The sequence below is a fragment of the Stomoxys calcitrans genome, chromosome 5 (genome assembly GCF_963082655.1).
Source record: "Stomoxys calcitrans chromosome 5, idStoCalc2.1, whole genome shotgun sequence".
Classification (NCBI taxonomy): domain Eukaryota; kingdom Metazoa; phylum Arthropoda; class Insecta; order Diptera; family Muscidae; genus Stomoxys; species Stomoxys calcitrans.
Window position 1 is genome coordinate 151933121 of NC_081556.1, and position 16726 is coordinate 151949846.

Consider the following 16726-nt stretch of genomic DNA (forward strand, 5'->3'; position numbering starts at 1 on the left):
GTCCACACATGTTTTACAAAATTTACATATGAACACGAACATATAAGCATACCTTCACAAATACTAACACACCCTACGTGTGAAGCGAACATGCATAAACATATTGTAAAAGTTTTCTAAGGAAAAGGCAAAAAATGAAAACACAAAACGACAACACATTGTTTTTGTATACTAAGCGAGTCTGTTCAATACGCTTGCCGTTCAGTAGCAAAAAAGTCACCGTAGGATATCATTGTCATTGAAGGTTTTTTTTTTTTGTGAATGTGGCCTCAGAAAAAATATCATCGCGGGTATTCAGAAAAACTTGGTGTCTGAAACAGACAAAAAGTTAGCAGCCTTTTTTAACGAATTCGAACGCATTTGCCAGTGTGTGTGTGTGTGTGTGTGCTTGTTTTTACAAAAATGCATTATATTTAGTAGAAATCAATTTGCAAAATAGTTTTCCAAACTATAAACTTTCGATGATAGGAAACTGAAAAAAAAACACACCAACAACAACAACACAAACGAGCAAACGAACTCAAAGAGCATTAGAGAATATCAGAACATGGGGAATAAAATTGTTACATTCACCGAACAGCAATTGGATGATTATCAGGTAAAGAATGTCAACAGATATATCCTTTCATCCTTGGAGTATAGATAAATTAACACAACCCTCAATGATGTGGGAATAGAGAGTGTGTGAAAAAGTCCCAAAGCGAAATTCATAGAGGCGAGAGAATAAAAACAACACCATGATGCAATCTGATTAAATTAAAATAACAAGTGCGCAAAAAAACCTGTCAACATAAACAAAAACCCAACATTTGCACAAAATTAAAAATGATATCAAGGATATTTTGGCGAGATAACTACCAGTGAAACTAATACTTTAATCTGTATTTGGCAGAGTGTATTAAATGGTCAAAGAATAATTCAAACAAAAAAAAAAAAAATTGTGAAAAATTAATCTAGAATGGAAAGAATTAAATCTCACTTCAAAGTGAAATTCAGAGAGAGAGAGATAAATTGGTGCACAAAAGCTTATAAAATTTATGATTTTGTAGAAATATTTATTTTTGATTTTTCTTTTCATCGTTATATAATCAACGAGAAAAATAATCTAGGTGGTCCATGGCCAGTGAACAGTTAGGCGGACATTTATGATGCTGGGCGCCTGAAAATGAATGAAATGGCAAAAACTGAGGTGTTATCCAGATTATGTCCAAAATATCAAACTGCATATGCTGCGAGGGCATCTTCTTGGACTATCAGAATCGGGCAATTCGGCCCAGTGAAATTTTTGTGTAATTGTGGTTCGATTTTCCAACTCTTTTTTGTAGCATAAGCTCAACATCAACCAACTTGGGGGCTTGGTATGGGCTACTTACTAACAAAATTCCTAATTTTATTAGATTTATTAGGGATTTTGTAAGTAGCACGGAATTCCTGACTTAGATTTTTGTTTTCGAGATTTTTCTTAATTATTATACCCTCCACCATAGGATGGGAGTAGACTAGTTTCGTCATTCTGTTTGTAACACCTCGAAATATGCGCCCGAGACCTCATAATATATATATTGGGTTGCCCAAAAAGTAATTGCGGATTTTTTCTATTTTCTGTAATTGCATTCTTTCTTCTGTCAGTTATCAGCTGTTACTTTTAGCTTGCTTTAGAAAAAAGTGTAAAAAAAGTATATTTGATTAAAGTTCATTCTAAGTTTTATTAAGAATGCATTTACTTTCTTTTAAAAAATCCGCAATTACTTTTTGGGCAACCCAATATATATATTCTTAATCGTCATGTCACTCTAAGTCGATCTAGCCATGTCCGTCCGTCTGTCCATCCGTTTATCCGTCTGTCTGTCAAAAGCACACTAACTTTCGAAGGAGTAAAGCTTGCCGCTTGAAATTTTGCACCGATACTTTTTATAAGTGTAGGTCGGTTGGAATTGTAAATGGGCCAAATTGGTCCATGTTTAGATATAGCTGCCATATAAACCGATCTTGGGTCTTGACTTCTTGAGCCTCTAGAGGGCGCAATTTTCGTCCGATTTGACTGACATTTTGGTTCAAATAAGTCTATACCCTGATATAGCTCCCATATAAAACAATCGCCCGATTTGACTTCTTAATCCCTTATCAGCCGCAACTTTTGTCCGATTTGGCTGAAATTTTGCATGTAGTGTTCTGTTATGACTTTCAACAATTGTGCCAAGTACGGTTCAAATAAGTCTATACCCTGATATTGCTCCCATATAAACCGATCGCCCGATTTGACTCCTTGAGCCCGTGAAAGCCGCAATTTTTGTCCGATTTGGCTGAAATTTTGCATGTGGTGTCCTGTTTTGCCTTTCAATAATTGTGCCAAGTACGGTTTAAATCGGTCTATACCCTGAAATAGCTCCCATATAAGCCGATCTCCCGATTTGACTTCTTGAGGCCCTGGAAGCTGCAATTTTTGTCCGATTTGGCTGAAATCTGGCATGTGGTGTTCTTTTATAACTTTCAAGAACTGTGCCAAGCACGGTTCAAATAAGTCTATACCCTGATATAGCTCCCATATAAACCGATTGCCCGATTTGAGTTCTTGAGCCCCGGGAAGCCGCAATTTTTGTCCGATTTGCCTAAAATTTGGCATTAAGTGTTCTGTTATGACTTTCAATAACTGTGCCAAGTACGGTTTAAATTGGTATATACCCTGAAATAGCTCCCATATAAGCCGATCTCCCGATTTGACTTCTTGAGGCCCTGGAAGCTGCAATTTTTGTCCGATTTAAAATTTGTGAAATTTTGTATTAAGTGTTCAGTTATTACTTCCAACAACTGTGCTAAGTGCGGTCTAAATCGGTCTATAACCAGATATACCTCCCATATAATCCGATCTCCCGATTTGACTTCTTGAGCCACTGGAAGCCGGAATATTTATCCGGTTTGGCTGAAATTTTGCATTTAGTGTTCTGTTATGGCTTTCAACAATTGCTTCCATATAAACCGATAGCACGATTTGACTTCTTGAGCCCTTACAAGCAGCAATTTTAGTCCAATTTGGCTGACATTTTGCACTCGGTGTTCTGCTACGACTTCCAACAACAGTTCGGCTGTGATGCACAAACAAGCCATCCTTTGGACCCGGCTGAGTATTGAGCAGTAGGTGGACTTATGAAGCGCCATCCACCAGACCACAACACCATATAGCATCCCATTGGAGCCGGTTATACGCACACGATTGGCCCGATGGAGTCATTCATTGGCAAGGGCTGTCGCCTCAGTGTTCAACACACTGCTATCACAGCAACAAACAAAACAAGTACGGCCAAAGCTTCCATATAAACCGGTCTCTCGATCATCCTTGTTCGGTTCCTAGAAGCTTTAATTTTTGCTGGTTTGACAGAAGTTTGGTTTGGTAGAATAAAATTATGCCCTGCAACAAAATTTATTTTGTATAAATTTTTAACAGAATCCATGGTGTTGGGTTCCCAAGATTCGGCCCGGCCGAACTTAGCACGCTTTTACTTGTTATACCCTGCACCACCACGGTGGTATAGGGTATTATAGATTTGTGCATTTGTTTGCAACGCTAAGAAGGGTTTTGCTCATGTAAATTTTTTGGCCCAAGGACAAACGCTATTGGTTTTGAAAAAAAAATCGGTTCAGATTTAGATATAGCTCCCATATGTATCTTTCATCCGACATGGACTTCTATGGCTGTAGAAGCCACAGTTTTAGTCCGATCTTTAAAATATTTTGCACGAGGTGTTTTATTTGACTTCCTAATATGTGTGGAAAATTTCATGAAAATCGGTCCATATTTAGATATAGCTCCCATATATATCTTTCATCCGATATGACCGTTTAAGGCTGTTAGGTAATAAATGTAATGCCAAACGGTACTTATCAATTCCGGTATGGTCAATACCGCTTAGCATTGAGATAAGCACATTTGGTATTAACTCTTCCATCAGTGTAGGCTTTAAAAAAAATTTCTTTTCAGCTTTACCTGTATGCAAATAAACTGAAATTTAATCGTGAAATGTTCCTTCTTTTCTTCACAAATTTCATTTCATGCTACATTCTTTGCTTAATGACCACAAACCAAATATCCTTTTGGCATTTAATGTGATCTCTCTCTCGCTCCTCTTTGGGCATGGAGCTGCTATTTATCATCTGTTTTGGGCGAAACGGAACCCTACAACACTTAAATGTGCCTTCTCATCTTACAATGAATGTCTGGCCGAACAAAAGGATTGTACATTTTTCACACGCAAGGAGATATTACGGTAAGTATTTTGGAGGGTGTTTTTGTTTTTCAGCATTCTTCATTGTGGTAATAAGCCGGCTATAGCCGTCTGCCCCCAAAAGGGTACAAACGACTACAGCAGACCATCACAAATACAATTGGGCTTTATTTGGCTTCGTTTTCTTCTGGGGCAATTTATTGTAGTTTTGGTAATGACACGCAAAACATTTTGTGGTGCGGCCATAAACATAACATTTGTTTGGCTGCTTCTGTACTTCTGCGTCCTTGGAGCAGTTAAAAATTTAACTCAAACCAAAATTAAAAAAAAAAATTTTTCAAAGTATACAACTATCAAAGAAGGTGATGATTGTGGTGGACAGAGTAACTGTTTTTGCTGAAATTTTACAGATGTTAAATATGTAAAGAAAATTTCTTCAAAAATTTTTACAAAATCTGATTTCTAGACAATTTGAAAAAATTAACCTATTGAAAAGTTCAAAATTATATAAAAACTAATCCCCGAAATTCCCTGCCGATATGGAATAACTATGAACACCACACAGGCTGGAGCTCCGACTTGTGTAGTGTCCATTGTTATCACGGGAAACTTTTTTGAAAGCTACCGGGCGCGTCCACAGGTTACGGATGGTGGAAAGCTTCCGTTTTTATGCGTAGTCGCTGCAAATGCGGCCTTAATTAAATACTGAGTGACAATGATACTCGAGATGACAAGGCGAGTTATGGGCGCCTTCAAATAACCAATGGCCAACATCAGCGTCTGTTCACAGGTTAGGGGCGGCTGGAGGCGAGCGTCGGATCTTGGAGCAAGCGGCTCCCCACAACGAGGGATACGTGTGCAATCCCACAAAACCCGTGCGGTTGGGGCGCTGGGGCAGTAACCCGCCCTCGGAAAACTATGAGGACTACTATGAGAATCAAAGGAATAGTGAAATCGGACCTCCCCCCCCCCAAAGTTGACGATCCACGCAAACGAAAAAAGGACCATGATTTTCGGATCTGCACCTGGAATGTCCGCACTCTTTATAGAGAAGGTGCAGTATACGCGCTGGCGGACGTATTAGAGAATTACAAGGCAGATATTACCGCCTTACAGGAAGTGCGATGGACTGGGAATGGCATCACTACAAAACCAACACGGTGACGAACTATACCACAGCTGCCATAACACGAGGCATGAATATGGATGTGGATTTGTGGTTAGTCGGAGACTGAAACAGCTTGTCTCCAGCTTTACTCCGGTGGATGAGAGGCTAGCCACAATCCGCATAAAAGCCAAATTCTTCAACATCAGCCTTATTTGTGCCCATGCCCCGACGGAAGACAAAGACGAGCAGACCAAGGATATTTTCTACGAACGCCTAGAGAGAGAATATGACAGCTGCCCCGCCCATGATATTAAAATCGTTCTGGGTAATTTTAATGCGAAGATAGGGAAGGAAGACATTTTTGGTCCAACAGTCGGAAAGTTTAACCTCCACGAGATTATGTCCAGTAATGGGTTGAGGCTGATAGATTTTGCCGCGGCAAAAAACATGGTAGTTCGTAGCACCAGATTTCAACATAAAAATATTCACAAAGCCATATGGCTGTCACCCGATCAAAACACGAGAAATCAGATGTACGATCGATCCGTGGAGCGAATAAAGATTAGGATCGGCGAGGAAAGTACGATCTGAAACTGCACGGAAGCTGGACATTGAAAAGCTGCAAACACAACAAATGGCCGCGGCATACTCCACTCGACTGACCCAACTCCTTGATGAGAGCACTCCTTGTTCCAATGATATAATGGCGCTGTGGCAAACTATTGCCCACTCCATGGGAAATGCCGCGAAATCCGTACTTGGGTACAGGAAGCCTCCTCCAAGAAACCCTGGTACGATCAAGAGTGTCGAGATGCTAATGAAGCCAAGAATGCGGCATATAGAACAACCCTGTAATCAATAGCAACGCGCCAAATGAAGAAGAGGTATCGGGAGAAAAGGAGAGAGGAAAAACGTCTATTCCGCAGAAAGAAAAATGAAATGGAAAGGAAAGTGTGAGCAAATTGAGATGTACAGGAGTCAGAATGAAGTCCAGAAATTCTACCAAAGAATTAAACATCAAACCAATGGCTTTGGTGCAAGCACACCCTCCTGCAGAGACAAAGAAGGAAATCTGATAACTGCCACAGATAACATGCTGAGGATATGGAAAGAACATTTTAGCCAACTGCTAGTGTCCGACGTTGGCGGCGAAGAGGATACCGCAGAACCAATCCCGGATAATGGAATAGAATGTTTACCTACTAGTCAGAAAGAGGTCCAAGTAGCAGTGACCCGACTAAAGAATAACAAGGCAGCAGGAGGCGACGGGTTACCCGCTGAACTATTTAGGACCGGAGGCGACACGCTGCGCAATCTGGCTAGAAGAACGCATACCGGATGATTGGAACCTCAGCATACTATGTCCCGTACACAAGAAGAGAGACAAGACGGAATGTGCCAACTACAGAGGAATGAGTCTCCTCCCCATCGCATACAAGATACTCTCGAGTGTACTGTGTGAAAGATTAAAAAATAAAAACAATGAGATAATTGGGCCCTAACAATGCGGCTTTAGACCTGGTAAATCCACCCTGGACCAGATATACACACTGCGCCAAATCCTGGAAAAGACCCGAGAAGAGGCTGAAACCTCGTTTGGTATTAAATGGTTCGGAGAGATTCTTTCCTAGACATAGGAGACAGCCTATCATGTGATCTCTTTAATATCCCGATGGAGAAGATTATACGAGATGCAGATGTAAATAGATATCATGCGTCGGCCACCGGAAGTAGTAACTGCAGCCTTTGAAAGAATCAAAAGAGAGTCAATGAAAATGGGTCTGGCAGTAAATGGAGATAAGACGAAACGGATGGTTTCAACTCCCAAAAAGCCTTGCACAACCGAGCAGATAAAGAAAATGGAGAAAGTTGGGAACCACAACTTTGAGATAGTCAGTAACTTTATCTACCTCGGCACCGCCGTAATCGAAACGAATGACACCAGTTTTGAGATTAAGCGAAGAATAATACTGGCAAACAGATGCTACTTTGGGCTAAGTAGGCAGTTTAGAAACAAGGCCACCTCTCGTTAGTCGAAGGTTACACCATAAAAGACACTGATACTACCCGTGCTGTTGTATGGTTCTGAAGCATGGGTACTTGTAAAAGCAGATGAGGCAGTACTTGCAGTATTTGAGAGAAAGAATCTTCGTAAAATATATGAACCAGTTTGCGTTAATGGAGTATATAGGGGACGTATGAACCACGAGCTGTATAAGCTGAATGACGATGATAGCATAGTTACACGCATCAAAATACAACGGTTGCGTTGGCTAGGTCATGTTGTCAGAATGGATGAAAAAGCTCCATCAAAGAAGTCTTTTGAAGGCAAACACGGTAGTACACGCAAACCGGGAAGACCAAAAGCCCGATGGAAAGATCAAGTTGTGGGAGACACCTCGAAACTTGGTGTCAGAGATTTAAGAATGAGCGCAGAAGATCGAGGCGGTTGGCACCCTATTTTACGTTCGGCTAGTGGAACAAATACTCTGTCATAGCCAATTAAAGTAAAAGTTAGTAATCCCCGAAATTTTGTTTTCAGTATTTGAACTTAGATTTTTGAGCATTTTTTCATACTAAATTTCTTAGAAATGATTTATTGTTACCACATCAACAACTTAAATGACTTGGCCAAATGCAACCTTAGCCCAAAATTAAACTAAATTTCGACATGGTTACCAACAGGATCAACCACAGCAGCATTCATCCTCTCATTACCCACTCCTCATATTAAAAATCCGCCAATCCATACAAAATCCATCACACATTCATGTATGTGCTTCTTTTTTTTATTCTTACGTTCCACTTTTATACGCCCACCGTTTTTCTTGGTTTGTGTTTAACTACTTTTGTTTTCTCTGGATTTCATTTCATGTTATTCTTGTTGGCATCGTTTCGCCATTGTGTTGCAGTGTTCACAAAAGATTCCGCGAATTACGTCCGGATTTGGTGCCACGCCAAATGACCGAGGGACAGGCTTCAAGTGTCAAGGTTCCACGCGATTGTATTGAGAAGATGCCAGAATTAAAGGAGAATCCCTTTCGTCGCCGCATTTGTGAGGCATTCTCGCGTGACGGTCAGGGCAATCTGTCGTTTGAGGACTTTTTGGATGCATTTTCTGCGTTAAGCGAACAGGCGCCAAGGGACATTAAGGTATTCTATGCCTTCAAAATATACGGTGAGTTTTTTTTTTAATTGCGATAGAGAAACATTTGATTTATGTTTTATGTAAATTGTATTCGTGGGCATTTTGAGGACATTTTTAGTGTATTTACATTCTACAGCAAAGAAAATTTGAGTTAACAATAAAAATTGTTCTGTTCATTAAGGATGATATCTGTCCGTCTGACAGATATGAATTTAACAAAAGGCCCAATTTCGAACAAAAAAATTTATTGAAGCTTAATTTTGAAAAAAACTTTATTTTAAAACACTCATGGAGAAATGTCTGCTGAAAATAGCGAATACTGTCTGCTGACTGTTAGTAGTTATTTTTGCTGCTATTACAGCAGTAGTTCTGCAATTTTAGAACAGCAGGCTTACTGGTGATAAGTCTGTTGTTCGCTGAAAATGATGGATGTTAGAAGAAAAAATAAAATACAAATGTTAATACGCGTCTTATTAGTAAGGTTTGTCCTTGGGCCAAAAATACTACACGTACAAAATTTCGTGACCATTGGACAACAAATACGACCTGTACCTTGATTACAATAACACATTGACTCACAGATGGACATGGCTAAATCGAATCAAGAAGTGATTCTGAGTCGATCGGTATACCTATCAATGGCGTTGCAAACAAATGCACAAACTTATAATACCCTATGCAACAGTGGTGGTGTATGGTATAAAAAAAATGTTTTATGTCATATAGGGTCATGTTTTGTGGGAAAATTGGCTTCTCGAAAGTTAGTAATTTTTATACCCACCACCATAGGATGGTATGGGTATACTAATCTAGTCATTCCGTTTTGATCTAGGATCCTATAAAGTATATATATTCTTGATCGTCTCGGCAACCTGATTCGATCTAGCCATGACCGTCTGTCAAAATCACGATAGCGTAAAGCTAACAGCTTGAAATTTTGCAGGTAGTTGGGGATTGCAAATGGACCATATGAGTTCGGATATGGATATAGCTCCATGTACGCTCCGAATCGGTCTATAACCTGCTATGGTCCCCAGTTAAACCGAACTCACGATTTTACAAACAGCTATTTTTCCCGATTTGACTGAAATTTTGCATGCTGTTGTCTGTCGTGACTTCCAACAACTGTGCCAAATACGGTCCAAATCGGGCTATAACCTGATATAGCTCCCCTTATAAAACGGTCTTTCGATTATCCTTGTTCGGTTCGTAGAAGCTTTAATTTTTGCTGTTTTGACAGATATTTATATTGTATAAATCTTTCGCAGAATACAAGGAGGTGGGTTCCCAAGATTTCATCCGGCCGAACTTAGCACGTTTTTACTTGTTGCTCCTAATGCAAAACATCAAAAATTGTCACCATTGTAATTTACCATCCGCACTCAACCGAGCTACTCAATATACTGACTCTTTGCGCAGTCAAAACTGCCTGACTGACAAAAAAAAACTCACCCATTCTCTGTAGTAGGACTATTGGTCCGTCAAACGAATAATCATTTGCGGTTATCGAAATACTTTTGCAACCAAAGAGTTTTTGGGTTTATACAAAAGAAAGTTTTTTTTACGGTAGGAGAAGCAGCTAAAAGGTTTGCAATAAACAATAACAGTAGCGTTCAAAAATGCTACGTTTATTGCTTACGTTTGATGTGTTGAAGGAAATCGCTACACGATAACAATAAAAGAAAAACTTCGTGATAAAAATATTCTGTTTTTTTCGTTTGAGTGTGTAAACACCCTGTTTGATAGTTGCGCTACCTAGCACAAATCCGAAGTACTGAGTAGATTTCCAGTCAAACTGCTTTCATGCGATAGCAGCCAATCGCTCAGGTACAGTTCAAAAGCAAAACCATTTAAATATATCGATATATCGAATATTCAGAAATAAATGTTATACTTGTTATCGATAAACATATAAATCAAGTCTCGCCATCTAGTGGCCATTTTTTCTACGAATAAAATATTATGATTATATGGCAACGGTATTGCCAGGTTGTTGACTACACTAAAAGGTCATGTAAAATAATCGTCATTCCAGGTTTTTGGCTACACTTACATACAATTTGTAGTTTGACAGCAAGAACAAAAAGACATCTCGATTAATGCTAACAAACCCCTCGATAACTTATATTTGAAACAAAAAACTAAGAACAGAGTGTTTACTTCAAAAAACAAAATTTATTTATGCTATACGTAGTGTTGCTTAATCAAAAAATTTTGCAAATAAGTCTGGCGCTTTTAAGCGGATAGATAATGTCCACGAAACTTCACCAAGTCAATGTTGAAGTGCTTTTGAATAAGTATGCAAAATTTGGGAGATTCAAATTAATTTAGGGGTATACCCTAATTTTCCGAAACGCCAGATCTCAGAGATGGGTGGTGCGATTTAAGCGGAATTTTATGTGTTCTCATATAGTACCTTAAAAATAAAAAATTGGTATCCAAATTTCGGATGGGGTACATAGGGGGGCTGCCCCACTCTAAAACCTACCAAACGTATATTTAGGCCATTCACGACAATATGGGACTCAAATGATAGGTATTTAGGATAGGAAAACGTATCTGATATTCAATTGTCGGACCAAGTGCTACGGGGACCACCCCAAGCCTCAAAACACCCCTAAATCGGACATATTTACCGACCATGCCAATATGGGACTCAAATGAAAGGTATTTGCGAGTAGAATACGAATCTGACTATTGCAATTTGAGGCTCAAATAAGAGGATTTTTAAAGTGGCACACGAATCCGATATATATTTTCAAGGCCAACTCACTGAGTGACCGCCCATCACCCAAAACACCCCCAAGCCGGTCATGTTTGCCGACTATGGAAATATGGAGCTCAAATTAAAGGTATGTGGAAGTAGACCACGTATCTGATATCAACATTAGGGGCCCAACTGTCTAGGGGACGTCCCACCACCATAACAACCCCCAAATAGGACGTATTTGCTCACCAAGACAATTTGGGTCTTAAAAAGAGTGGAACTAAATATTCATAGTTTTTAGGGCCAATACCCCAAACCGGACATATTTGCTGACTTTTGTAATAAGGAGTTTAAATGAGATTAGAAAACGAATTTGATATCCAATTTTGGGGGCAATGGCAATATGGGGTTCAAATAAATGATATATAGATAAGATATATGTGAATAGAGTACGTTGCCCATATATTTTCCGGGCTTAGTGTTTGTGGGACCACCCCAATCCCCAAAACACCCCTAAATCTGGCATATTTACCGACCATGTCAATGTGGAGCTTAAATGAAAGGTATTGGGGATAGAGCAAGAATTGATACCCATTTTCGCAAGAATTGATATCCAATTTTTTACTGACCATCGCAATATGGGGCTCAAATGAAGGTATTTGGGAGTAGAATACGAATTTGATATCCAAATGTAGGACCATGTATTTAGGGCATCACCCCTTTCCCAAAACACCCCCAAAGGGGAAAAAATTTCCAACCATGGCAATATGTGGCTCAAATGAAAGGTATTTGAGGTTAGAAAACGAAATTAATAACCTATTTTGGAGCCATGTGTTTGGGGGACGCCTCATTTTATGGGGTCCACACCACACCCTAAACCCACCAAACCCATGTACTCTTTGTGGGGAATGGGCGATGCTCCAAATACATGTTCCCTCATTTGGATATCACACTTGTATTCTACTCCAAAATACCTTTATTAAAGCCCCATATTGCGATGGTCAGTAAATAATTACTGTTTGTTTTGGGGAAGGGGTAGACCCCCAGAAAATTGGTCCCGAAAGTGGGTATCAATTTCATGTTATACTTTTCATTTGAACGCCGCACTGACCTGGTCGGTAAATATGTCCGATTTGGGTATGTTTTGGGAAGTGGTCCCTCCAACACTTAGCCCTGAAAATAAATCAGCATTGTGCTCAGCTCCCAAATATCATTTATTTGAACCTAATATTGCCATTGGCCTCAAAATTGGAAACCAAATTCCTAAACCCAAACCCCTTATTGCAAAATTTAGCAAATATGGTTTGGGGACCATACCCTAAACCATTTTCGTTTGAAATTTCGGGGATGGGAAATTAACGATAGTATCGGTATTATCGATATTTATTATTAAAACTATCGAAAAAATTCAGGACTCAAAAGAAGTCAAATCGGGAGGTCTGTTTATATGGGTGCAACACCAGGTTATACACCGATTTAGACCGAACTTGGCATAGTTGTTGGAAGTCGAAACAGAACACTAAATGCAAAAATTTCACGGACGGACGGACAGACATGGCTAAATCGACTCAGAATGTTGAGACGATCAAGAATATATTTCAGGAGGACTGCCTTACTCATTTGAACGCTATTGTAATTTGGTGAAAGCTATTGTGTTTTCTTGAAAATTATTGTGATTATTTTAAAGTGTTTCAAATCAATTTTTTGTGGTGTTATCGGCGGAGTAAAGTGTCGCCATAATCATTACAGAAGATGAAGGGTACGCAACTGACTAGTGATGGGCCCTCAATATTTCCCATCCAGCCAGATCATCCATTTTAAATGAAAGACTGCTACTCCTGTTGTTGTTGTGGTCGCCATAGAGCTCAACTTTGAAGTGGTTGTGGATGTCGGTAGTGAATGCATCGACTTCTGCCAATTGCATACATGTAAAAACTTTAACAAACAGCCCATATTTGACTCGAGCTATACGTTGTTGCAATGAAAAATATCCTTAAGCTTAATTATGACCCAGTATACAATAATTCTAGAGGATGTGAAAATCCTTTTTTTTTCCTTGCTTTCATTTTCGAAATTTGATTAAGACCAGCAACTTTTGTAGTTGTATTATTTTTCCGTTGCAGAATTTCACAAACCTGAAGACAAAGGACAGGATTATTTATTTGAAATTTCTCAGTTTAAATATAAGGTACAAGTGCAACCAGAGCAATGCTTAATGGCAGTGCAACCAACCAGTATGAAGACTTCATATTTCCGCATGCATGATGTAAGAAGCAATTACAAGAAGGCAAGCATTAAATGAAGCTTAAAATTGACAAATGTAAACACACAATGCTGGACACACACACAGAGACCCCCCATCTAGCATTCAATCGATGTCAAAGTCAGCACAAGACTTCGATGAATGAATGGCCTTTGGGGGCTTTCGAAGGGAAGCCAAAAGGATTTCACTTGGTAAATTACAATGGTCTTTATGGTTTTTACTTTCATATTTCAACAAAATGAGATTTACACATGTCCGTTGTAAGACGATTCGTCTCGACTGGACTGGACTGAACTCAGTGGCTAGCATGCATCCAAAGGAAAATTTGATATTACAGACCACCAATTACTACCCTCATCCATGCACCCTTTCATCGTTTATCATCAATGGAAGGACAAAGTTGGTGGTTGGTGTTTATCTTTGTAGTTATAGCCAGAGCCAAGACATTTGTTGCCCGGAACATTTTCATTTGAGAGCAACCAACGATTTGTAGGGACTTGCATAGACATTGGGTCGTCATGCAAATAAACAATTAAAAACGTGCTAAGTTCGGCCGGGCCGAATAATATATACCCTCCACAATGCATCGCAATTGTCGACTCCTTTCCCGGTGTCTTTTTTTAGGCAAACAAATTAAAGGAAGGGATAAAAGAAAATAATTGCTATGCTATTGGAGCTATATCAAGTTATGGTCACATTCGGACTATAATAAAATGAATGTTGGGGACCATAGTAGAAGTCACTGTGTAAAATTTCAGCTAAATCGAATAAGAATAGCGCCTTTAGGGGCTCAAAAAGTAAAATAGGGAGATCGTTTTATAGGGAAGCTGAATTAGGCTGTAGACCGGTTCAGACCATATTTGACACATATGTTGAAGGTCATGTTGTACAAATTTCACCCAAATCAGATAATGATTGCGCCCTATAGAGTCTCAAGAAGTCAAGATCCCAGATCGATTTATATGGCAGCAATATCAGGTTATTGACCGATTTGAAGTTTGCACAGTTGTTGGCAATCATAACAAAACACCTCATGCAAAAATTTCAGCCAAATAGGATAAGAATTGCGTGCTCAGAAGGCTCAAGAAGTCACGCAAAGAAACGCGTTAGAAAAAAAATTAGCGAAATCGGATAGGATTCGCTCAAGAAGTCAAGACCCCAGATCGGTTTATATGGCAGCTATATTAGGTTATGCATCGATTTCATCCCTACTTGGCACAGTTGTTGGAAATCATAACAAAACATCTCATGCAAAATTTCAGCCAAATAGGATAAAAATTACGCCCTCTAGTGGCTCAAAATGTCAAGATTCAAAATCGGTTTATATGGCAGCTATATCAAGTTATGGACCGATTTGAACCATACTCGGCACAATTGTTGAAAGTTATAACGAAACACGTCGCGCAAAATTTTAGCGAAATCGTATAGGATTCGCGCCCTCAAAAGGCTCAAGAAATCAAGATCCCAGATCGGTTTATATGACAGCTATAACAGGTTGTGGACCGATTACAACCATACTCAGCACAATGTGTGGAAATCATAAAAAAACATGTCATGCAAAAAAAAAAAAAAGCGTCAAAAATTTTTTTAGCCATATCGGATAGGATTCGCGCCCCCAAAAGGCTCAAGAAGTCAAGACAGCTATATTAGGTTATGCATCGATTTCATCTCTACTTGGCACAGTTGTTGGAAATCATAACAAAACACCTCATGTAAAATTTCAACCAAATCAGATAATAATTGCGCCCTATATAGGCTCAAGAAGTCAAGGTTCAAGATCGGTTTTAATGGCAGCTATATCAAGTTATGGACCGATTTGAACCACTCTCGGAACAGTTGTTGAAAGGCGTAACGAAATACGTCGTGCAAAATTTTAGCCAAATCGAATGGGAATTGCGCCCTCTAGAGGCTCAGGAAGTCAAGACCCCATATCGGTTTACATGACAGCTACAACAGGTTATGGACCGATTACAACCATACTCACCACGGTGTGTGGAAATCATAAAAAAACACGTCATGCCAAATCGGATAAAAATTGCGCCCTGTTGTGGCTCAAGAAGTCAAGATCCAATATCGGTTTATATGATAGCTATATCAAAATGTGGACCGGTATAGCCCATTGACAATCCCAACCGACCTACACAAATAAGAAGTATTTGATCAAAATTTCAAGCGGCTAGCTTTACTCCTTCGAAAGTTAGCGTGCTTTCGACAGACAGACGGACGGACATCGACATAAAATGTCATGACGATCAAGAATATATATAATTTTTGGGGTCTGAGACGAATATTTCGAGTAGTTACAAACAGAATGACGAGATTAGTATACCCCCATCCTATGATGGAGGGTATAAAAAGGATAGCTGCTCAATATTCTTCTCTGGTATTTGATGAAATTCTGTTGGCTTTGTAAAGGGATCAATTTTAGATATCATCCATTTTACGATTTGAATCCTGAGCCCCCTGCAGGGGGCTCTATTTTAATATGATTTCTCCATTGTAAAACCTTTTTTGGCTTCCATGTTTTATAAAACATTATGGCCTATTGTAAACTATCATCTTATTCGCTTTCCATTTGCTACGACATTCTCATCATGCAGTTTGGTTTCTTCTTCGTCTTGTTTTTCGTTTCAGATTTCGATCAAGATGGCTTCATTGGACGTGCTGACCTTTTGTGCAGTTTAACCACAATGACCAAAAATGAATTAAGCCCAGAGGAGCATCAGCAAATAGCCGATAAGGTCCTGGAGGAGGCAGACGTCGATGGTGATGGCAAGTTGTCATTTCTCGAATTCGAACATGTCATTTTGCGGGCACCCGATTTTCTATCAACTTTTCACATACGGATTTAAATGCAAGCCAACCAATTTTGTATGTGTCTATGAATGTGTGTTTGTTGTGTGTGTGGGAGTGTGGAGACAGTAACAGGATGACTGAGGGAGAAGTCTATTGGCAAACCACACAATGGGAATTCCTTTGCTGGACATAGAAAGGCGTATACATATACATAAATAAAATCAAATAAAATTCCTAATCGATAACCAATAACTTTTTTGTTTGTCTGTGTGTTTGTGTGTGGGTGTGTTTATATGGGATATATTGTATATTCATTGGATTCTTTTTATTTGTTATAAATTCTGAAATTTATCTACATAGGACACAAAGTTATTTAAGAGTGGCTTCTGCAGTTACATCACTGGGGTATGCAAATCTACATACACATAGATTTGTGTGTATATTATTGTTGATGGTTTACAGTAGTAGAGAAATGCATTCCAAT

At 39.2% G+C, this 16726-nt stretch overlaps 1 protein-coding gene across 1 annotated transcript; it reads left to right on the forward strand.

The window, feature by feature from the left end:
- The first annotated feature begins 205 nt into the window (after positions 1 to 205).
- Positions 206 to 16494, forward strand: LOC106087884 (calcium and integrin-binding family member 2). Its single transcript, XM_013253084.2, has 4 exons — positions 206 to 598; positions 4228 to 4262; positions 8241 to 8506; positions 16081 to 16494. The coding sequence occupies exons 1-4, from the start codon at positions 548 to 550 to the stop codon at positions 16296 to 16298; spliced, it is 570 nt and encodes a 189-aa protein (XP_013108538.1). The 5' UTR covers positions 206 to 547; the 3' UTR covers positions 16299 to 16494.
- The last annotated feature ends 232 nt before the right edge of the window (positions 16495 to 16726 follow it).

Coding starts and splice junctions, on each gene's coding strand:
- LOC106087884 (XM_013253084.2), top strand. CDS start 548: ATGGGGAATAAAATTGTTACATTCACCGAACAGCAATTGGATGATTAT. Junction 599..4,227: donor AGCAATTGGATGATTATCAG/GTAAAGAATGTC, acceptor GCCGAACAAAAG/GATTGTACATTTTTCACACG. Junction 4,263..8,240: donor ACACGCAAGGAGATATTACG/GTAAGTATTTTG, acceptor ATTGTGTTGCAG/TGTTCACAAAAGATTCCGCG.